The sequence below is a fragment of the Acipenser ruthenus genome, chromosome 54, assembly GCF_902713425.1.
Source record: "Acipenser ruthenus chromosome 54, fAciRut3.2 maternal haplotype, whole genome shotgun sequence".
NCBI classification, from domain to species: Eukaryota; Metazoa; Chordata; class Actinopteri; order Acipenseriformes; family Acipenseridae; genus Acipenser; species Acipenser ruthenus.
Genome location: NC_081242.1, coordinates 4,687,184 through 4,712,293, shown reverse-complemented (window position 1 = coordinate 4,712,293; position 25,110 = coordinate 4,687,184). Strand labels below are relative to the sequence as shown.

The following is a 25,110-nucleotide window of genomic DNA, read 5'->3' as shown; positions in this document are numbered from 1 at the left end:
CTTGACTAGGATTTTACCTCAGATTTTATAGAATTTTTGCTTTGCTTTTTATGTCAGACGGCATAATTAATTCTTAAACATTAATATGCCTTGACAGCTCATGTCCTTCAAGTGAATAACATTTTCAAATACACCCAGTAACTCTTTCTAATTGGCCATCATCCTATAATCCACCTCCCCTACATTTCCAAAATATGTGAGGTGAACTTTTAAACTCATGTTATTCTTTTTTGGTACAAGGGAAAATAGCATGCACGTGAATACAGTGCAAGTATCAATCAATCAATCAATCAATCAATCAATCAATCAATCAATCTTCATTTTATATAGCACCTTTCACAGTGGACCACCATCACGAAGCTCTTTACAAGATGAAGTAACCATAAGAAAATCCATATTACTTTAAATACAATGAAATGCATAATACATGATATACAGTAAAAAAATGCATAAAACAATACAGTGAAAAATTATAGAAGAATACATATAGAAAGATGTGTTCAATATATATCACTTACTTTGGTTCAATTATTCCAATCCTGGATTAAAAATATATTTCCCTTTTAACATCAAAAGACATCCTCCTTAGTAAGTTGGTTATTACATGTATAGATGTGGTTTAAAAATTAACTAAAACGTATTGGATAGAGGCTGTTAGAAGTTTCATAGCAAACTTCTAAGTCTACAATTATAGATCCAATTATTTTCACTTAAATCCAGTCTATCAAGAACATAGTCAATATAACAGCCCCATTTTACCTATTCAATGCTTTAAACTAAACGTGACCTCCCTCTTTTTACAAAAATCCTGTTTTTAGATCACCTGCTTTCTGGCCAAGGTCATTCATTGTTAGCTGTAAACATTTTCCCAGACGTATGGCATTCTTACTAAATCTAAATATGGTCCTATGTTATTATTGCTCCCCCTCACTTGTTTTACCAGGCCTTCATTAATTTCTATGATTTAATGGAGCCATAGACAGTTCACCATATATTCCTTTTCATGTACAAGAAGGTATTTTTTTAAAAAAAGATCAATCATCATAGAAACCTTTGATTTTAAACTGTTGACCAGTAAGTCTAGCTTCAATTGCCAAGAGATATTTTTCAAGTTACCCACACGCCTGGTACAGTATGCTTCATAACGCTGGCCAGCGCTAGCATTCAAGCAGGGTGTAAATTAGGTCTAACAGCTGTGTCACATGAAGGTATTTTATCACTAACATAATGAAATTAGAACCACCGACCACATGTTGTCTGTGAAAGCTTCTAGATGATTGATCCTGAGTGAAAAAACAGCAATCTAATGGCACACAAATTAAAGGATCCCAGGAATTCAGCATTAACAACATGGCTAGATAACCCACTGAGTTTCTATCAGTAGAGCTTCCAATTTGTCTTCTCCACAGGTATTAGTTGAAATTCTGTGAAATTCTAGACTGCAATTAGGCTCTACTCTACCGGTAGACATCGGGTTGCTTCAAGTTGACAGGGAAAGTGTTTTATTCTCTGGTGAATCTCTTCTTGGCTGGGAAAAACCCCTTGATCCCGGCATTTCGGAATTGGTTTTCTCCAACATGACAGCCATGAAATTGAGGCCGTCGCTCTGGATGTTAGAGCTCCCGGCAAAGACGTAGAGAATTGGGTTGATGCTGCTGCTAAAGAACACGAAAGCCGTCACGTTGGGTTTGGTGGTGTCCACAACATCCAGGAGGGCTTTCTTGACTGATTCTTCCCCAGCTAAAGCACCCGAAACCTGGATCAGGTTCACAATGTGGTAGGGCATCCAGAAGAGAAAGAAAGCGACCACAATAGAAAGGATAATTTGTCTGCTTTTGCTTTTGTTCTCAAACGCGGTGCTTCTCAATTTCCAGCAAATGTATAAAGAGCAGAATAGGATAATGGTGAAGGGAATCAGAAACCCAGCGATGGTCTCCATCAGGTATTGGAAAATCATGTGCTTTGGATCGCTGTGGAATGGTATGCAGTAAAACAATCCTCCAATTGGAAAAACGCTATTCAAAAAGGAGAAAAAGAAAATAATAGTTTGTTAGTAACGTAGGGCTGTGTTTTACACTTGCTTTTAATAAGTTGTGTTGAGAACATTCTTTTTTCAGTTCAATATTCCAGTCCATGGTGCTAACAAAAAAAAACTTCCAGTAAATCTTACCTAATATATATTTGCCATCATGTTGTAGGTCTTTCACATATGAAAAACACACACATATGGTAGAGGGGAATTTTTTATGGTATTTTATTTGAAGCATTTAGTGAAGAATATTTACCAACTGCTTGTTAACATCTGGTACTTTTAACATTTTTAGTATTTTAATATATGGTACTTTTAATAATAATTTAATTGACAAACTACTTATTGCTGATAACTGAACTAGTTCAATACATGTAATGGTTGCTATGGGGGCAATGGGTGAAAGTGCTATGTAATAGGAGTCTTATTTCCATCCTTTTGTGTGTGGGCATTTCTGTTTGTGTGTATTTGTCTGTGTGTCTGTTTGTATGTGCCCCCCCCCCCCCCCCCCCCCCCCATGGTACTCAAATGTGTATAGCTTCTGGGAGTTATTTGGAATAAATAAATGGCAAACATTTACAACATTTTGTTTTTTACTTTAACTTCTGTTTTTTCTGGAGATGGACTCAAATTCAGCAGCACGGAAAAGAGTGCAAGAGACTCACTAGTTGTATTGTTTAAAAGGCTATGCAAAAAAATAACATGATAGCTATGCATACTGGATACGATTTACTGGAATTGTTCTTGAAGGACATGTGGTTCCTCTCTCTTCCATTACCAAGATACATAGACTCTATAGGTCTTTAGCAAGAAGATGATGGACATTTTCTCTTATAAATGTGGATATTAAAATGTTCTCGTCTGAACATGCGGTCACTATCTCCTTTAAAGGCATTAGGACTCCTTATAAACACTCACCCATAGTAGAAGACTATTGGTCCCCTATCTCTTCTCTTCTAAAAGCATGTGCCCCAGTCTCCACACTTATAAATGCACCCGATATCTCCTCTTATAAAAGCTCACCTGCGGTAGACGGGCATGGGAATTGCGAAGAGGAAAGCCAAGCTCCAGATGACCAGCAGAGTCTTAAGCAGGGCCCTCTTGGTACGCAGCTGCTGGGACAGGAAGGGACGGGACACGGCCAGGAAGCGGTCAAGGCTCATGGCAGTGATGAGGAAGATGGAGGTGAACATGTTGACACTGCAGAAGTAATGAACCAGCTTGCAGAAGGCTATCCCAAACTCCCATCCCTGCCCCCCTGCGACGTAACGCATGAAGAAGGGAGTGGTGAGCAGAACCAGGGTGTCTGCTGCGGCCAGATTCAAGACCAGCAGGCAGGTGACAGAGCGACGGGCCACACGACACAACACTGTCCACAACACAAACAAGTTCCCGGGGAAACCCAGAACAAATGCCAAGGTCAGGATGACAGTGCCCAGGACTGGAGATAAGCCAGGGGATGAGGATGGGGAGGGAGAAGAGGAGAAGGATGGGGAGGGAGAAGAGGAGAAATTCATTGTTTGATGCTGGTCTGGAATACGGTTGGGAATCAAGATCCTGTGAAAAGAAAGGGGAAAAACAAAGGCACATGTTTTCTTCAGGTTTAAAGAAGTAGAGATCTCACATTTTCTCGCAAGAACATAACAAGGTCAAGTGCCCAGGATTTGAGAGGTTGAGGCCAAGGGAAGAAGAAGGTGGCAAAGGGAGGGGGAGAAGGTTCATAGTCTGGAGGAATTGGTCTGGTTTGGAATAGGAGGCTTCTGCAGAAGCTAAAGAAAAAAGATGCTGGACTGCTCCTGTATAAATATAGCGATCTCAGTTCAATGGGGGAAAATTAATGTTCAATTATTGGTACAGACCTTCCTCATTTTTCCATTAATTATAATTCACATGAGAGCAATCATCGAATCACCATTATATTTCCAGAGCATCTTATCTTGTGCATAAGAAACTACAGTACAGATCTAAAGTTTAAATACCATAACTCTTTTTATGTTTTATAGTAGCTCCCAATTACAATAATTTATGATTATAATAAGGTAAGATATTGTGTGTAGGGTGTCTCTTATCATAAGATTCATAAGTTTCAGTAGCTACAGCCACAAGAGATGTCATCTCTTATTAAAGTTAATATGTTGCAATTTTGGTGAAGCTGTGTGAAACTGAAATTGTAAAGAAAAATGTGATTCATTTGATGTCTGCAAATGAGTGCACACAAAAGCAATGGCTGTTAGTGTTTCCATTTATTGATTCCAATAGTCAAAAGTTACACATCTATAGCATAAACGTTTATTGTTAGGCAGCAGTGTGGAGTAGTGGTTAGGGCTCTGGACTCTTGACCGGCGGGTTGTGGGTTCAATCCCCAGTGGGGGACACTGCTGTTGTACCCTTGAGCAAGGTACTTTACCTAGATTGCTCCAGTAAAAACCCAACTGTATAAATGTGTAATTGTATGTAAAATAATGTGATATCTGTATAATGTGAAATAATGTATAATGTGATATCTTGTAACAATTGTAAGTCACCCTGGATAAGGGCATCTGCTAAGAAATTAATAATAATAATAGACACAACTAATATGTCACCTAGTTACAAAAAGAAATCAGATCATGATCAGTTACTTTTTAGGGAATGCTTTGCGGCAGCAGTTTTTCTTTGTGGTTCAGCCTTAGATGAATATGTAATTATGGGTGTTCCTGAATAAATTTGCAAAAATGGTTTGGAGTGCAAATGAGGGTTCTCATATTATTATTATTATTATTATTATTATTATTATTATTATCATTATGAGATGTACTAAAACTGCAGACAATTGCAACACTTACAATTGCATCAATTTGTTAAGAACTTTTGAAAGCATGTTTTAAACAGTCGGAATTGTTGCTGGCATTTCCCAGTCTGCCTTTTCTGTGCGTTGCCAGTTGTGCTCAATGCATTTTTGAGGCGAACACCCAAATACCAATTTTTCCCTAAAAGCAAGGTGTACTTACAAGCCTTGAAAATGTTTACAATTATAATTGTCTATCAAGGGACAATAAAATACAATTAATTTGATACCTAACCTGTGACACTAAATTATTATTATTATTATTATTATTATTATTATTATTATTATTATTGGTAGTAGTCGTAGCAGCTGTAGCATTGTTGTGTTATTACCATTATTAATAATAATTAACAATTTTGAGAAATTATAAATAGAATAATGGCTGGTTCAGTATGAGCGGTTCTGGGGACAGTGGAACCTAGACAGCAAAGCTCGAGAGGTTCCTGTACCCAGAACCTAGAGATAGTATTACCTCTGGTTATACACACTGAAGCATCTTACTTTTCGTGGGAGAGTTACATTTATCATTTGGGAGCAGGGAGATGTAGACAACAGCGCTTGGTGTACTCGTTGCGCCCACAGTGTGCAGTGTTAGTGCCTCGGTGCGCATAGCGCCCTCGATGCGGGTTACACTTGCCGCTCGATGTAGGAGCACGCTACACACTTAGTGCATGTGGTGCTTATTCCACTAAACCTGCATGGTGTTCGGTGGTAACGCGGCAATAGAGGCACACGATACCCCAGCGTAATGTTGAGTAAGGCCGGTATCCATGCTTGCACGTCCTGCAGGGCTAATATCCCTCAGGAAGACAGGCCTACCTTGTGTGCGTGATGCTTGGGCATCCAACACACCACCTTGGCCCTTGGAAGTGAGGTGGCCTGCGACATCGGTGCGGCTTTTCAGCCCTGGGTACGCCAGAAACGGCTGGAAAGGGCCACATGGATGGGTTTCACGTACCCTGTCGCTGGACCGTCGGCGGCACTTGGAGCCCCAGAACCCCTCCTCCTCAGACCATGCTTCGGTGGCGACCCCTCGTAGCCACTCCCGTTCTCCGTAAGCAAGACGGGTGAAGTGCTCTAGACAAGCCAGGGACATAATGGATCTCAAGGCGCAGATGGCTCAGGTCCTGGAGCTCCTGTCCAGACAGCAGGTACCTGCGGCTCTGGCCGCAGCCCTGGCTCAACCGCCACCAGAGATACCGTATCTTCCCTCCCTCAGGGGAGATCAGGGTGCACGGGATGAGTCGTCCCAGCTGGCAGAGGAGGACACTTTCTCATTAGCAGCCTCCTGGGGTGAGATGAGATGGGGGTAGGAGTGGAGCCAGAGCTCTTATGGGATGCACTGAGGGGATGCGGTGCAATGTTCCTGCAGGTCCCCTGAACAACAGCGGCTGAACCATGCTGGTCCGTTTTGCGCTTTTCGCCCGCAACCTTTCCCAGCCTTCCCTGACTTCATGGAGGAGTTATGCTCCTCCTGGGATCGTCTAGCCTCAGCACCAAGTGTGCTGAAGCAAGCCTCGCAGCTTGCCTCACTGGAAGTCGTGGAGAAACTGGGCCTGGCAGGATTTAACCACTGATTATAACTGTTCGACTAATGCATATTGTGGGGAATGTGTTTTAAAAAAAACCTCATCAATGAAACTAAAAGAACATAATAGAACTTGGTGTATAGACTTCACTGTGTGTTCACCTCACGGTATATACTTCACTATGTGTTCACCTCATGTATAGACTTCACTGTGTGTTCACCTTGTGTATAGACTTCACTGTGTGTTCACCTTGTGTATAGACTTCACTGTGTGTTCACCTTGTGTATAGACTTCACTGTGTGTTCACCTCATTTATATACTTCACTGTGTGTTCAGCTCACTGTAAAGACTTCACTTTGTGTTCAACTCATGTATAGACTTCACTGTGTGTTCACCTCACTGTATATTTATATCCTGTGTAAACTGGAGTGCCATCATCCCTATCTCCAGGAAGGCTTCATGATCTATTTGAATGACAACAATCCCTAATGTCAGTCTGTCACAAGGCTGGCTGAGTGGTGACACGTCAGACCCGGAAGAAACAGACAGACAGAGACAGCAAGGTTGGTGAAGCTGAGCACTTGGTTGTGCTCAGCATTTAATAAACAAAACAAGAGAACACAAAAACAGGACACGGCACTTGAGGCCAAAATAAATAGACGAACAAAAACGTACTAACACACAAAACAAGTGCCAATAATGCCTCAGCAAACTTTAATCAACAATGCCTCAACAAAATCTGTACCTCTTATTAGCACAAGCTTGTTTAAACCATTCCCATAGAAAGACATTCAGTTGTTCATACTGTAGCTGCATGTGGGATTCAGACTCTGTCTGCTGGCATGCAGGTTTTCTCTGTGTTGCTTTAAGTAGGCATCTTTCCTTTTCAGAATGCTAAAACGGTTTGCCTTGCGATTTAGATTAGATTTCACTTAGCTGTTTTTGTGTTGGTTTCAGGGAACATTCAGCTTTTTTGATAAGAGCACATTTTCTTTCAAGAGATAGCTTGTTGTTTGAGCATTTGGAATGCTGCTGATGAAACATGTGAGTGTAAACTGTTTTTGCTTGTTTTTTATGCTAGTTTTAAACTTAGAAAAAGAAAAAACACAGATTTACATTGAATTTAGGCAGAAGAGACTTACAAATGGATTCCACAATAGACAGGTTCCGGATTGTAGAGGGTATGTAACCATTCATTTCAATAGGGATTTGGTCAGGACTCAAACATCATGCAGAATTACATTATAGGTTGTACTGTTCACAGCTGTTCCAGATTCTGTCCACTTTCAGTGAGATGAGAAGAAGTTATAAGTTCTAAAACCATGAATGCCGATGAGCCCGGCTCTTCTGCATTGTGGTTAAGATGTTCACTTGCAGTGTGTGGGGTCACTGGCTAGGGCCCAGCCTCTGCACTGCTATGAAGACAGCACACAGATTTATATTTGTGTTTCAAAGTAGCATGCTCCAAGAAGGGCATATCAAACTGCAGATTGAACACAACATACAATAGGAGCTTGGGTTAGGTTACCCTCTTTATTAACCTTTAAAAGGACTGTGATGGTGTATATATGATCATGTCTTTCTGGGCCCATGATCGGGTAAACACGATACAAAATGCGCTTCATTTTATTGACTTACAAAATGCAACATCGATAGCACTCAGTGGTTTTCATTTGTTGATCGATATGCGAATGCTACACCACAAAACTTCAACAAAATGATGATTGGCAAAACAGCCTGGTTGGAACAGTGAACAAAGCAAGAAGAGAGCTTCCACCATCTGCGCAAAACTTGCAACCACAGCTGTACTCCAGTACAATTTTGAAACTCAATGACTGTGCTACTGTTTACAAGTGCAATCCGAGAAAGAATGTAATTATTCTCAGCTCCCTTCATATGTCAGTTGCCTGTTGACAAGAAGAAATCAGAGACTATGGATTTATACAGTGATACAAAGTATGGAGTGGACATTTTAGACCAGATGGCACGCCAGTACTCAGTGAAAGCCAGTCCTCGTCGGTGGCCAGTTGCTGTATTTTACAATGTACTGGACCTGGCAGCCATGAATTCCTTTGTTTTGTACAAGGAATGAACCAGGGAAAATATCAGTAGGAGAGATTTTATCTTGAAGCTAGCCACAGAGCTTTGGCAGAAACATTTTGATCAGAAAACTGCAAAGCAGCAGGCAAATGTAGCTCAACCTGGATTCAGTGCTCAACCCAGTGACACACGCAAGAGAAAACAATGCAGGGTTAGCTAAATGCAATAAAAATAAAACTTCTGGTATCTGTGCACATTGTGAAAGAGCAGTATGTGGTAAATGCACAGGGAAAGAAGCGATACATCTGTGTGGATTGTGTTACTTATATGCTACTTTGAATTATGTTACTTAAAAAAAAAACTACTTTCATTTTTATAGTTTTTGAAGTAGTGCTATTTGTGGTATATTAGAAAATGAACCCTTTTATGTTTAATTGTTCATTTAAATACAAAAGGCATTGAGCCACGCTTGGAGTGGTTACATGTGGAGTAACCCCAGTTGGATAGCTGATGAAGCCGCGGCCTTCAGACTCAACAGTTTCTGGCACAACACCAATTGTACTGTGAACCCTTGTTGAAACAGAACCAGACAGTTGCGAATGGCAGCTACTCTATCGTCCGACAGGTAGTCTCGCATCGTAAAGGAATCCAGCTAGAGACTCAAGTAGGCCGTACTTTGCACCGGTATTAATTGGCTTTTGGCAATTAATTGCCACAATCGCTGTGTGGGCCACTGCTCCTTCCTGGGACTGGGAACAGATCAACCAGTCATCCAGGTAGTCCATCACCCTGATCCCTTGCAGCCACAAGGGAGTGAGGATGGCATCCATGCACTTTGAAAATGTGCGGGGGGCTAAGGAGATACAGAATGGCAGCATGGAAAACTCAAAGACGTTCCCCTGAAAGGCGAAGCAGAGATATTTCCTGTGAGCTGGACGAATAGGAACGTGAAAGTACACATCCTTTAGGTCCACTGCCGGACAGACTGGGGGATGTGGCGATGTGTGACCAGCTGGAACCTCCTCTCCCTCAAGAACCCATTGAGGTGCCTCAGGTCGTGCTTTTTTGGCACCAAGAAGTATCTTGAGTAGAACCCCTCTTTTTGAGAGGTGTGTTCTATGAGATGGATAGCTTGTTTGAGAAGTAGTGTTTCTACTTCTTGCCTGAGAGCCAAGACCTGGAGAGGATCGTTCACGGATGTGACCATGATCCCTCAAAAGGGAGGAGGTCCCGCACGTAACTGGTGTGTACGGTGGCGAGCACCCAGGAGTCTGAGGTGCACTTGCACCAGTATTGCAGCTGGTGTTGTGCGAATGGGTGGGTCTGAGGCCACAAGCCTTCAGGGCCCCTTCTGGGGCTGCTGAGGCTGGGGCGGAGCCTGCTTTGGAAGGTGCTGGTGCCCCACCTCCGGCGTTTTCCCATCCTTGCTGACGGCCCCAGGTATTAGCTGCTGCAGAAGCTTGGAGGCGGTGCCTCAGGTCACTCCGCGGTGCAGTGGGGATTGGAACTGTCCGGTTTACCATAGTAGCTGCCAGACGCCAGCGCCTTCCCCCTCTCTTTCATGTAAGTTTGATGCTGGGAGAGCGTTTTTTATTATTCACCTGTGGGTAAAAAAAACTACTGGACAGTTACTACTCCCGTTTAGCACGTTACTGCATTTAAGTAGTCTTTAGTGCCTTTTGTGGGTGGGGAGGTTTAAAAATGTGTATTTTAATATAGAAAAGTACTTTTAAAAACGAATGCTACGCATGCGCAGTTGTACAATTTGGTAACCGTTTTTAAGTAGTTCTGACTGAACCTGTAACAATACAATCATTTAGGAACACTCTCCAGTTTGAACTACAGCTCCCACTGAGAATGCACACTGAACGGCTGATCGTAGCTAACATTTCAAGCTTTTCACAATCGTAACAAAGCATCATATTGTACTGTACAGAGTAAGTAAATAAATAATAAAAACCATGTCAGTCAGTGATAGAAGGTGAATGAGTATTTAAAACCTACATGTACACTTCCCTTTCAATCTCGAAATGTCAACCATTATGAGTTTGGAAGTGACCCTCGTGTCACATGACCTGAGTACATATTTAAAAAGCTGCCTGATAGGCCCGGTGTGACCACGTGTCTGTTGCATTCTGGAACAAGACGCTACATCACACAGCAACCTTTGCCATTTGATTCCTCACTCCAACCTGAGCAGATGTGTCTGGCTCCGTTTTTGAGAATCTCTTGCTCTTCATATAAAAGTACCTCACTATTCCTCCTTGGAAGCTGGCTTGCCCCTTCCTTTGGATGCGACGGTAGTTTCTCTTATAGTCTAAATCACACGGCTGTGTGGTTTTGGCGGCTGAGAAGCGGTGGCTGCTGTTTCCAGCCTCGTCTATTTTGGATTTTCTCCTCCACAAATTGTTTAGTGTCTCGGTTTCTGGTCCGCGTCGTGCCTTGTGCCAAACCGAGTTTTGTTTTGGGGTTTTTCCCCCCCAAAAAATAAAAAAATACTGTCTTAAACCGGCTACAGTTGTTTTAGTGTGCTGCGCCTCATAGCTCCGGCTCGGCAGCTTATAGCACATTAACCCAGTGCATAGCACTTCATGCATAGCATTTTGGGCCTTTTGTGGTGGTACATAGCACGCCTGTGCATAGTACCCCGTACATCCATCGGTACTCCATGCCCTGTACATTACCCAGTGCATAGCACTCCCGTGCGTAGCCCCGGTACACTCAGCACCCCGTGCACTGTACTGCTGTGCATAGCACCCTCGGTGCCCTGTGCTCGGTGCCCTGTGCATTCATCTTGATTAACCCGGTGCATAGCCCCGGTACACTCCCATGCATCCCGGTGCACTTCCTCAGTGTCCCCGTGCCCAGTACACCTCAGTACTTAGCACTCCCGTGCATAGCACCAGTGTCTTACCTTCTGCTCGGTACAGGTGCATAGCACTCCCGTGCAGAGCACCCTGCACATTTATCCATCCGTGCAATGTCGTTCCACGATTGTGTGAAATGTGGGGCCAGCCTCCCCCCAGAGGATGGCCACAATTTGTGCGTCCAATGCCTGGGCACTGATCATGCCTGGCTAGCGCTGGCAGATCACACCTTTTGTGCTATGTGCGCTAGCTTTCAAAAAACTAAGAGGGCAGACCATGCTGAAGGTCGTTCCACCTCCTCTGGCTCTCCGCAGCCTTTGCTGACACTCTCGAGGAGCCCCTCGCATGAGCCGTCTGCGAGCTGCAGTGTTCGGGCAGTGTCTCGCTCTCCGGAGAACAAGACCAAGAAAGCAAAGAAGTGCAGGCACTCGCACAATGCAGATGTGTCAGCCTTACGGGCACAAATGACGCAGCTAGCAAGCACGGTTGCAAATCAGCAGTTGTTGTTGGAGCGTCTTGTCAATTTGACAGCTCCCCCTGCACTCACTCTGGCTTTTGGGGTACTGGAGACCCCCTCAGCTCCAGCACTGGTCCCTGCTCTCCTACAGTCTCAGCTGATTGAGGAGGAGCAGGACAATGTGGTGTCCCTGGCTGCCTCCGTGGAGGAAGGCAAATTCGAAGGGGGAATGGAGGACCCCTCCTGTTAAGAGGGCTACCTGTCTGAGACCTTGTAGAAAGGTGGTAGAAAGCCCTGCTCTTTAAATATATTTGTTTATTTATTTTTATAACTGGGTCTACCCCTCCACCCCTCTGCAGTTTATTATTTTGTATTTCTTTTGTTGTATTGTTGTATTATTGTTATGAATTATTAGGGGTAAATATGACGGCGAATGTCGTGTTATTGTTTATTTGTATTTATTTAAAAATGTATTTTGTTATTGTTTTGACGGCGTAGCCAAATGTTACTGTTTTGTTTAGCAGCATGGGTGGGAAGCACCATCCACAGTAATTTAAAAACCTCGTGCAGAAGGTGACCATCTCCCGAATTTAATTAGTTGTGTAATTGTTGCTAATCGGGAGATGGTCACCTGTATAAAAACCTGCAGCTCTCTGCACTCCAGGTGGGTGTTTAGAGGAGGAACGAGAGCGAGCACGAGCGGATTGAGAGAGAGAAACGGTAATAGTAATACAGGAACAGTGACAGCAATTGCCCAGCCTGACCTGTATTGTTTTGTTTTGTGTTCGAGACTTGTTTTGTTTTAACTGTTATTTTGCTCTGTGAGCACTGTGTTTTCTGTTTAAATATTTTATTTATTTTTGTATTATTTAAATAAAACAGCGCACGCTGCCTTTGCACCGTAACTGCAGTACTGGTGTCAGTGTTTTCGGTTCCTGCTTCTGGCCTGACGTCACCACTCGTCCACCTTGGCACAGACCTCTATGGCTCCTAGCGGTCCGCTGGCGGACGAGCTAGCAGCCCTTGTGAGCAGAGCTGCTGCCCGGGTCCAGATCCCTTGGACTGAGGAGTCCCAGGTCCGGCCGATCAGTTTTTGAAACCTTGGTGTCGACTACACAGCGCTGTAAGCCCCTCCCAGTCCTCCCGGATTTTGTGGAGGAGTTGCAGTCTTCGTGGGGCAGCCCAGCATCAGCGCTCACTTGCTCCAGACGGGTGCAAGCATTGTATGCCCACAAGGGCGCGGAGAAGCTGGGGCTCCAGCATTTCCCACCCGTTGATACTGCTGTGGCTGCTTTACTGCAGACACCGAGTATTTCAACGCTGTCCTGTGACTTCTCCTGCCCAAATAAACAGTTTAGAGTCACTGAGACGCACTTAAAAAGGGCATACAGTGCGGGGGCACTGGCAGCGAGACTAGCAAACACAGCTGGTCTGCTGACTGTGTACCAATCGCAGCTGCTGCAGAACGTTTGCCCAGCCTTCTCCTCATATTATTAATGAGCTGAGGCTGGTGAATGACCAGCTGCTCTGCATAGCTCGGTACAGTGGCCAAGCTATCGGACGTAACCTGGGAGCACTTGTGGTTGCACAACGCCAGCTTTGGTTCTCCCAGGCCAGGGTTCTGGACGTGGACAAAGCGTCCCTGCTCAACGCGCCCATCTCCCCCGGCTACACCTTCAGCAGTGGCGGGCAGTGCCAGACAGAGACCCCAGCAGCGCCCTCAACAGAGGCTGCGCCAGCCGAACACATCCCAGCCCGCTCAGGCCCTGCACCCATTCAGCCAGCACCACCTTCTAGCATGGAGGCGTGGGTGCTTGCAACCGTCCACTCCGGCTACTCACTCCAGTTTCGAGCTGGACCTCCAAGTGCATGGACGCAGTTCTGGCACCCCTGCGGCTGCAGGGGGTCAGAGTCCTCACTTACTTGGACAACTGGCTCATCTGTGGCCAGTCACGGGAGCAAACCGTGTCTCACACGGCTCTAGTGACGGAGCATCTTACAAGTGACGGTTTTCCTGGGGATCCGGCTGGATTCCCACTCCATGCTCGCTTCCCTGTCAGCCGACAGGGTAAGCGCATTGCAAGCCCGTCTGTCCGTTAGTGCAGGTGGTGCAGGGGGACCCGTGGGGTCTTGACTGGCAGGTGGCAGTCCGCCCACATCAATGCGCTGGAACTGAGGGCAGTCCACCTGGCCCTGCACCATTTTCAATCAGTGCTGTCGTGGCATATGTCAATCGCCAGGGCGGGCTACGGTCCCTGGGGTTGCACCAAGTGGCATTCCAGTTGCTCACCTGGGCACAACCGCTTTTTCTGTCCCTCAGGGCAGTCCACCTGCCGGGGGTTTCAAACCAGGCAGCAGACCTGCTATCGAGGGGGGCTCTTCGGCACGCCAAGTGGTGCAGTATTCCCAGGTGGTAGCCATGATTTGGCACAGGTTTGGCAGTACGACAGTCAACCTGTTTGCCTTAGAGGAGTCCACGCATTGCTCTCTTTGGTTCTCGATTCAGAGAGGCGGGGGCCCTCTGGGAATCGATGCCCTAGCCCACAGCTGGCCTCAGGGCTTGCTGTATGCCTCCCCCCCCCCCCCCAGCTTTGATCCCGTCCTCCTTGGAGAAGGTACGAAACGAGGGCGCGAGGGTCTTCCTTGTTGCGCCGCACTGGCCCAGGAGGATATGGTTTGTCGCTCTGAGCCAGCTCATTCAGGGGCACCTATGGTGGATCCCGCTACGTAGAGACCTTCTCAGTCAGGCTCAGGGCCATCTGTGGCACTTGGACCCCCAGGTCAGTCCAGCTGTGGGTCTGGCCCCTGAACGGGAGCGTCTGAGTGCCCTCGGACTCTCAGACTTCATTATAGCCACACTACAGAATGCTAGGTCTCAGTATTCTTATAAATGGAGGATTTTCCAGGAGTGGTGCTTGGCGAGAGACCATGACCCCACCTCCTGCCCCATGTCGGGTGTTGTCTACAGGACCTCCTAGAGGAGGGAAAATCCCCCTCTACGTTGAAGATGTACCTGGTTGCTATATCTGTGTGCCATGTCAAAATTGACTCTGTCTCCCGGAGCTCATTTATTGGCAGTGCAGTTTTTAAAAGGGGCTAGGCGGCTTCGTCCTCTCCTTAAACCGATGGTTTCTTCCTGGCATTGGTACTTGGTTCTAGAGGCTCTTACGAAGGCCCCCTTCGAGCCTCTGCATTGAGTGGACCCTAAACACTTGTCTTTTAAGACAGCCTTTCTCCAAACATGTCAGTTAGTTATTGGCCTTTTCCATAGAGGGTTCCTGTTTGTGCTTTGCCAGCAGCGGTGATAACGTTACTTTACGCACTAACCCGGCCTTTCTGCGTAAGGTTGTTTCACAGTTTCACTTGAACCAGACAGTGGAATTGGATGCGTTCTACCTACCCCCCTTCTCCTCTGAAGCAGATCACAGATTTACTACACTCTGTCCTAAGGTGTTACATTGATAGGTCTCAATCATGACGACAGACAACCCAGATATTGGTGTGTTATGGGTCACGCACTCAAGGTCAAACACTTTCCAAGCAGTGTTTGTCGCACTGAATAGTGGATACGATCCGGCTAGCTTATGAGCTGGCTAACCTACCCTCTCCAAGTCATGTTACAGCTCACTCCACTAGAGGGACTATGACGTCTTGGGCAGTGTTTCATGGGGCACCCTACCTGACATATGTAACGCTGCAGCATGGACCACACTGCACATGTTTATAAGGTTTTACCGACTGAATGTGGCTACTTCAGCTGCGCCTTCTGTGGGGTCCAGAGTCCTTGATGCAGCTTGCCCTCTTGCGCAGCAGCTTTCCAGTTAGGCTCGCACCAGGGCAAGGTTTTTGGCTCACTGCGACAGCTTGGGTTTACATTTCCCAACTCGTAATGGTTGACATTTCGAGATTGAAAGGGAACGTTAGGTTACTTACCGTAACCCTGGTTCCCTGAAAAAGAAATGACAACCATTAAATTTGCGAGGTCGCTAGCTCGCCTTCATTGCCATTTGGAATCAAATGGCGAAGGTTGCTGTGTGACGTAGCATCTTGTTCCAGAATGCAACAGACACGTGGTCAAACCGGGCCTATCAGGTAGCTTTTTAAATATGTGCTCAGGTCATGTGACACGAGGGTCATTTCCCAACTCGTAATGGTTGATATTTCTTTTTCAGGGACCCAGGGTTACGGTAAGTAGCCTAACGATTTCAAATTTTTCATTACATTAGGCTTACAAAAATCGCATACACTATAGGCTTACACTCACCCATATACCCACAAAAGCCAGAAGAACTTCCAAAGAAATATTGTTTATTTCTGAAGTAAAACAAATAGATATGCACTTTGATGCTCTAGTGTAAATAACATGGAATGTATAGAATTAAAAAAATATTTTGATTAGCCGTCATAAAACAAACACAGAAATGCCAAACATACAAAACCATTTGAAACACTGTACTGTACAGTCATGCTTGTTTAACACAACAAACAGCATGATTACCAAAAACATTAAAAAAAAAAGTAGCCTAACCTACTGAAATTTAGCTGGCTATACAAATATGCACTCAAACCCTATTTAAAAAAAATACCGATAACAAACCCTTCACAAAACACGGTACGAACAGCTGCATTTCAGTAGAATATTTAAATTAAATCTGGTACTGTATTAAGTTGCAATTTATGCCGCAACTGGAAGTAGACTACAGGGTCCTCTTGGATTAAACCGAAAGAACCTGAACAGACCACGGATGTTTTCTGAGAAAACCGCATTACTCATGGAATACTAAGGTAAACGCTAAGCAACACAAACTAGTTCTTCATAAAATCAGGATAAAAACTATTTATTTTTTAACAGATCCATATTCTAATAGCGCTCCTTCGGGTTCAAATGCTTAAATAAGTTTAACATTTGCACTCAATTGTAATGTTTATACTATAGGCTTCATTTATGTCTCATGTTCATGATACTGTATACACGGTATGCTGGATGCAGTATTATATATGTTTCACTAATAGATGATAACTAGCATGTTTTTGCAGTTCGAAAATTTTGCATGCAGAAACAAAGCTGGTCTCATTATTGGATTGCTGTAGTGTATGATAACGTCACGTGTGCAGAGGAAAATTATTGAATTCTGACAATTATATATATATTTAACTGAATATGAAATGCCTTTCAGTCTACAAAAGACAGTGATTACAGTAGCAGTTAACCCTCGAGCTTCTGGACAACATTACATCTCACCCCTAGGCCCTTTGATAACACTGGCTCCTGTTTTGATTTTATCTTGTGCTACACCCTATCTTATTGTCCTACTGAAACTTTCTGGTAACACAGACACCAGACACACCCTATTTTCAAGCTTGTACAAACTGTATAAATATCAACTGCAACCCCACTTGGGTTAACAGTCTCTTTTAGACTCTTCCCTTGTATACATTGATTAAAATATCTAGAGCTGACAATAAACCTGAATCCTGAGTCTCTTTGGATAGTGGAGAATAAATCCACTACATGTGCATGGGACAGATTTTTTCATAAAGACTGTAATAAGCCAGTTGACACATTTCAGTAGCTGATCTCACATTTTTATGTCCCTGCCCCTGGGTGAAAAAAAAAATGTGTTGGGATGCAGTGTTTTACTTAGACCTCTAGAACAGTCCTGTTTCACCTGCATTATACCAGGCTGGTTGCCTTTTTTGTGTGGTCTCCACTTCATGGGTTGCTGTACAACATATTTCCTTCCACGTGTGTAGGACTTTAGAAATGAATACTGTAGTTGAGTCAGGTCAAATAAATAAATAAATAAAAACTATGGAAATTCAGCAATGGTGGTCATCTTCGAATTGAAAGGGAACCAGCGATTTGATTAATAATATCTTTCGTTGCCAAAGGAAAAACGACGTCTAAAAGTCACACAAATAGTGAAAAGTGTTTTATATTACAATTTCAGCATCAACATTGCTTTAGAAAATCAGATTGATTGATAACATGTGTTTATATATAGCAGTAGTGTATTAATTTAAAATAGAAGATAGCTGACAATTAAATGTTACTGACAGTGGTATTATTGATCCGCCACGTATGTGCAGTGTAATGAATAACGTTGCAATACCACGTTGTTGTGTGGCTTTTTTAATATAATATTAATATATATATATATATATATATATATATATATATATATATATTATACAGTGCCTATAGTAAGTATTCACCCCCCTTGGACGTTTTCACAGTTTGTTGTGTTACAACCTGAAATCTTGATGCATTTAAATGGGATTTTTTTTTTCTTTTTCTTTGGCTTAAAAACAAGAATGTGAATGTGCTAGAGAGGCACAGTCAAAGCCCGGACTTGAATCCGATTGTAAATCTGTGGCAAGACTTGAAGATTGCTGTCCATCCAAGTTGACAGAGCTTAAACAATTTTGCCAGGAAGAATGGGTGAATATTGCACGATCCAGATATGCAAACCTGGTAGAGACTTATCCCAAAAGACTCATAGCTGTAATTGCTGCCAAAGGTGATTCTACCAAGTATTGACTCAGGAGGGTGAATACTTATCTAACCAAGACATTTCAGTTTTTTTTATTTCTCATTAACTGTTGTTTCACAATAAAAAATTCTCTTGCCTCTTCAAAGTATTGAGTAGGTTGCGTAAATCAAAGGGAAAAAAATCCCATTTAAATGCATCAAGACTTCAGGTTGTAACACAACAGTGAAATCATCCAAGGGGGGTGAATACTTACTATAGGCACTGTATATATATATATATATATATATATATATATATATATATATATATATTATGATTGACTTATTGAATATTGAATTGAGCTTTCTTTCCTTGTTTTAAAGTAGGTGTCATTGCTTGTCGTTTGATGACGAGGGCAATGACAGCACCAAACTCAGCCTTTAGGTTTGTTTGTAAGCGGAATGTATTTATTTATTTTATTTTTCAGTTGTAATATGTAGGCTTTTTAAAAAAATGTTACAGTGAAGCACAAAGCTGACTCTTCAAACATAAATCGGCGTGACATTTTTGTTGTTGTTCTGTTCGTAGGGATTTTTTTTATTTTTGCTTGCCATATGGCATACTTGGAACCACCTTTGGAAGTTGGTTACTTATTCCTGGTTCCTTATTCGTGGTGTAGTTGACAAAGCAGCGTGTCCTTTTTCTGTGTGTTTCAACTCACTTACACATCTTGCTCAATTAATATATTGCTACTATTTAAAAAAAAAACTCTCCTTTAAAAAAAAAAAAGAAAATATTAATAACATATCTGTATCAGCAGCGTAGCGGTTCCCTATATTACCCGCTTGTTTCGCCCCATTTACCCACCTTGGACGCCTTGCTCAAATATCGAAGTATCCAGAGATTATCCCTAGGTTATCGTCTCCTCTCTGCAAAAACACTAACGATTTTAGTGAGCAAGCCGTACCCCACAGGCAGCAGCACCCCAAAGTGTAACCAATAAAAATGCATAGGAATCCCTTTGCTCTTACTTGTTGACAAATGGGGTCCAAAGTATAATGCTGAAGTTGGCTTCTTATTTGCCAGCTTCTTATTCTGCCAGCTTCTTATTCGCATTCCAGCTTCTTATTCGCTTACCGCAAATGTAACACAAATTGAATAAGTAACTGGGGTATTTCGGGGGTTAAATCTTTCTGGGCCACATATTTCAAACTTGATTCTCACAGAGGGCAAACCCCTCTATGTCCCCCATGTGTATTTAGATGGATTTTGATACAAAAACAGCAGAAATCAAACTGAATCAGCAGAAACTATAGAACTTAAGATCCAGAATTAGATTGAATTATAACACATTAGTAATTGTCATCAACTGAGAAGACATGTGTGTTTATTATTATTATTTATTTATTTAGCTATTTAGCTGACACATTTATCCAAGGTGACTTACAAGTATTACAATAGAAAATACAATATTCCAAAAAATTCAAGTTATTATTATTAGAATAGTATTGCTATTGTTATTAGTAGTCGCAGTAGTAGTACTGGTAGTAGTAATGCTACTGTACCAACCATCCCGATTTTCCCTGAACAGCCATCTTTCTAGATAGCATGTCCCGGTGTCCCCACAAGTTTAGTCAAATCGTATTTTTGTCCCGCTCATGGCTAGTTGTCCCATTTTTCATGAACGTCTGTGTTTGTCCATAGGCTCAACTGTAATTAAGTAGCACCCTGATGGATGAAGGTACATCTAAAGCTAACTAGCCCCATTATCCACTAACACTTTGACCCGAAAATGAAAGAAATGAATCTGTAAAGTGTTAAACCTTTGCTAATTTGATATTGTTGCTTAATTACCGCTAGGCAGCATGACAATACAATAGTAAATGGGGCGAAACAAGCGGGTAATATAGGGTACCGCTATGCTTCTGATACAGATTTGCTATTAATATTTACGTTTTTGTTTTTTTTTTAAAAAGGAGCGATTGTTTTTTAAATAGTAGCAATATATTAATTGAGCAAGATGTGTAAGTAAGTTAAAACACACAGAAAAAGGACGTGCTGCTTTGTCAACTACACCACGAATAAGGAACGGGGAATAAGTAACCAACTTCCAGGTCGTATACTTAGCTTTGTTTTAATCTATTTTATAATAAATTGATCTCATCTTAGTTGTCTGTTTCACGTTTTCTTTGATTTCAGATGAGGCGCAGTGATACAAAGTTAGCCCAGGTCTACAAATTTGCCTTTTTACCCAAGTACAGTAGTTCGCAATTTCTACTATATCGTGGATATTGTCACGACTTGGAATCAGCATGCAGTATTCTAACAATCCATTTTATAATAAACTGCAATGAATAGTGAAACGAAGTGGATTATTGGAACCCAACCACTTCAACCACATTTATAATTAAACTGATATTCATAGAACAGGGGTTTTCAACCTGGGCTACATACATAATAATCACAATACGGGTTATGTTTTATTTATTTGTTAGGCGCGGCTGCATTTTATTAAAAGCAATAACAGGTAGTTGAATTGTTTTCGGTGTTCTGTATAGATTCTCTTGCAAAAGAAAAACAAAGAAAGAAAACACAGAAGAGTTGGCAGAATGTGTAAAGTGACAAAAAGTTATACCAAATGCATTTTGATTTTTTTTTTTTATCTTGGTTTTAATAAAAAGTTTATCATTTAGATGGTTTGTTAGTTAATATAGTTTTATATTGAGGATAGTGTTTTTGATGTTGTAAATATTTTAAATGCCGAGATTATAAGTAAATGGTAACGTGATAGCCATTTCCAGTTTGAGATTATGTATAATATCTGCCGAATAGAAAACAAATAAGTGTGTTTCGAAGCAATTCACAAATACTGTTTGGAATTATGTTCTAACACTAGAACTACCGGGGGTGCATACATACCTAGAACTACCGCAGCGGTATATTAAATGCGTATAAAACTACTGCAGCGTCCCACGCTACGAAACTGTTCTATGTTAAATGTCGTCAAAACAGCGTGTTTATTTTAACATACCAAACATGGTGCTAACCTTTAATTCCGATTTCCTCACTTTTCCCATCATTTCTTTGTAAATCACACGTTCCCCCATCTTGCCTGTGATATTTAGAGCGTAAAAACTTTGGTTTGCGAAAAAAAAAAAAAAAAAGCGTTTTGATGTTATTGTTGTTTTCCTTCATGGTATAGTCTGTGACCCAGTTTTTGCAGCCTGTTTGTGACACGTGAGGGAAACCTTTGACAACACGACCACTGACACGAGACTTGGGGGTGGTGTGGGAAGGGGATGTGTGCATTTGGTTGCAAATGCTGGGCTATAAAACAGAGTGGGTTTAGCAGCTCAGAGACGACTTTTGACATGCAGCGGGAGCTTAAGACACTCTGTGGAGCTGAAGAGGATAGTGACTGAGATTGGTTTGTTTGTCTGTTTTATACAAGTGTTTTCTGTTTACCCTTTTATTTTGTGCATGCGTTTGACTTTGTTGGCTATTCAACGGTAATTTCCGTCTCCAATCTTGCAATAGCTGGTTTGGTACACTTTTATTCAGTAACGTTTTGTTGTTGTTTTTCAATTTAAATCACGCTCGAGGCTTGCTGTGCAGGCATGCTTTGTATTGGCGTATTCATTTTAGCTAAGTATTTTTAAATAGAAAAAAAGTATTTTTTTACAGCTGTTGATTGATGAATCACGTCTGAAAATAAAACAAGCGCGAATCTCTCAAATTCAGCAGCAATCCAATCCCACTTTTAACTATCAAAATGATAGCTGCGGTATTTCTAGGTATAACGTATATCTCTGTAAGTTTCTTGCCAGTCCCAAACCGTTGTGACAAATTATATATTAAATAAATGGGTTTAAAAAAAAAAAAAAACCTGTTAATCAGATTATTCTGCCTTTGTGATAGGTTTACCATTGAAACTGTGCTACCATTCAGGGGAAATTGCAGTGGCACTTAAACTGAAACCTTCAGACAGAAGGGGTATTTTTTTTTTTAAAAAAGGTTGAAAACTACTGGAATATGCCATTGCTAAATGTTATTTATTTCATTTCTCAGAACCATTTATAATAATTTAAACCGATTTTATCAACTGTAAAATACATTCCTTACCTTTAATTTGAAAGGAAGGTCTGGAAACAACAGGCTAGCGTGCAGGTATGAACTGTGAATCTCTGTGTGGTAACCTGAAGTACAGGTACCAAGGGGCGTGGCAATTTTTTTTTTTTTTTTATCAACAATGAGGTAGATTTGTGTTTTTTTTGTTTTTGTTTTTTTTTTTAAATAAATTTAGTCGTCGCCAATTATTTATTTATCACCCCAATTTAGCATGCCCAATTATTATCTGTATCCCCGGCTCACCGCTCGCATTTTTCCTAGCATTTGTAAGAACTCTTTTCCATGCTGCACTTCCTGTTGAAGGACACAGAAGAGCTGCTTCTGGGAGTTTGAGTCCTTGAAGGAAAAAGTTCCACTTTGTCTTATCACGAACAGCTATCTCTTATAATTGATACATCACCCAGACTTGAGAAATAGACTTACAAAAACCCATGGTATCTAACCAACTGTAAAGACTCACTAAAACCAAGACCGGCTCAGCTGTCCTTAAAGTTATTTTTTCTTCAAACATCACTTCTATTATTGCATACCCAATTAGTTGCTTGCACTGTACCTGGGCCTAAGGAGTTAAAGTTGTCTTACAGCTGGCTTGCATATTACTGTAGCTATGGTTTCCAAGCATGTCTCTCCCTTTTAAAGTCCTGGTTATAAACTTGCAAGTCAGTATGTTATTATTTGTTTATTTAGCAGACGCCTTTACCCAAGGCGACTTACAGAGACTAGGGTGTGTGAACTATGCATCAGCTGCAGTCACTTACAACTACGTCTCACCTGAAAGACAGAGCACAAGGAGGTTAAGTGACTTGCTCAGGGTCACACAATGAGTCAGTGGTTGAGGTGGGATTTGAACCGGGGACCTCCTGGTTACAAGCCCTTTTCTTTAACCACTGGACCACACTTCCTCCTACATACACATTTAAATCACATAGACTAAATTCCTTATCCCTACATTTGGCAAAATGCCCAGAACACATCAAAATTGAATTTAAGCCTTTTATTCTCCTTTAAAAAAAAAAAAAAAAGCTCTATTTTAAGAGGAAGGTGTGTATATTAACACACTTTCTCAATAAACAGTCACAAGCATTTTGTACCTTCTGCACTTAAATCTTAAATCCCTGTTCATACTTTACACTGTTTTGCATTATTCATTAATTCAAGACAATTTTTTTGGTACATTCTTTTTATGAAAGCAAAAATAAAAATGTTTCTTCAAATGTATTTTAATAGCCAAATATAACCATTAAAATAACCACAATTATAAAAAGTGTTTGCTTTCATTACTATTCCAATGTATTATTAATAATTTGTATTTTAGTTTGTATTTTATTTTTTTATCAATTTGTGTAACAAAATCTCTTCACTTATAATCATTACTTTTTTCCTAAATCGTTATGAACAAAATTACGTTTATTTAATGTATACTTTCTCTCCCTGAATGAAAACCACATGAATTCCATGCAGCAAGAGGAGAAAGAACATTCCTGATAATCTTCTCCTTTTATAGTTTTTATAGTTTTATAGTTTTTATAAGCACTGGCTCTTATTATGTATTTTTTTAAATATATTTAATAAGTGTAATGTCAAAGGAGCAGTTAATTAAATTCCTCTCAGTATTCTGGAGGGCACTAAACTTATTATTATTATTATTATTATTATTATTATTATTATTATTATTATTATTATTATTATTATAGGGCTATTTATTTCAGTATTGACCAAGGTTTAAAAGTTGTTTCTACATGATTTAAAATGAATCCTCCTGTATGTACTGGGTTCAAGAAAGTGCTGGCAGGATGTCTGCTCAGGTGTTTAACAGCTGTATTCTGTGTTGCTGGAAAACTTGTAGTAGTAACTTGTTCTGTGTGCCCTCTGGCATTATGTGAGTTTTCACACTCCTCCCCCTCAGCTGGTTTCCATCAGTAATAATTCATTGGACAAAATGGACACGTGCTGAGGGTGCTGCCATTAGTGTAAGCTTTACAGTGTTTCAATACAGCAGTTTCTTGTTTCAGCACAGACAGGGTATTTCCCTAGATGAGCTCTGCTTATTTTCACTCCCTTCAAAAATACACACAGCATCCCTTTTAGCTAAATGAATAGTATGTCCTTGATTTTTCATGTAATCTTAAAAACATACAACTCACACACAAACTAACATAACATTCAATAACGAAAATATTTTTAATAAAATATTTCCAGGTACATATCTTAGTTTGTTCCATTAGTGTAGTAATGCCTTTCTGCATGAGGTATTAATTATGTTATTAATTATAAGTTTTGCATTAGGTGTATGTGTGTGTCTTTTATAGTTAAGTTGTTTTTAATCATTATGTTTAAATTGTGTGTGAATGTGTTGTTTATACTCGTTTTAATGTACTTACTAATTCAGTTGCTTTAATATGCTTTTATATTAAGTTTATATACAGTATTGTGTTCAAGTTTCAAGTTTTTTTTATTTCCCATCAGCAAAACCAGTTACATGCAGTTTTGTACAGTCTAACACGACTCAAAGTCACAGATGGGGGGGAAGGTGAATAAAAAGACTGCCCACTTTCCCACAGAGGAAGCATGTGGTAGGCTCGCTGTGTGTGATGAGAGAGAGACTACATCAATTATTGGACAGAAACCAATCGGGTTCAAGTGGAGTCAGCAATTGTTTACAAAGGTATAAATATCAAACATTGTAAAGTTTTGTCAGTCTTTTCATCTCTTTTGAATTGACTCCATGGATATCCGTGCTTTCTAATACAAACATATGCA

General features: G+C 41.4%; 1 protein-coding gene across 1 annotated transcript; it reads right to left on the bottom strand.

Annotated features, from left to right (window-relative positions):
* Positions 1-306: 306 nt before the first annotated feature.
* On the bottom strand, positions 307-22,418 carry LOC117398356 (leukotriene B4 receptor 1-like). Its single transcript, XM_033997365.3, has 3 exons — positions 22,345-22,418; positions 3,053-3,586; positions 307-2,015 (listed from the first exon to the last, which is right to left on the bottom strand). The coding sequence occupies exons 2-3, from the start codon at positions 3,544-3,546 to the stop codon at positions 1,481-1,483; spliced, it is 1,029 nt and encodes a 342-aa protein (XP_033853256.1). The 5' UTR covers positions 3,547-3,586; positions 22,345-22,418; the 3' UTR covers positions 307-1,480.
* Positions 22,419-25,110: the final 2,692 nt, after the last annotated feature.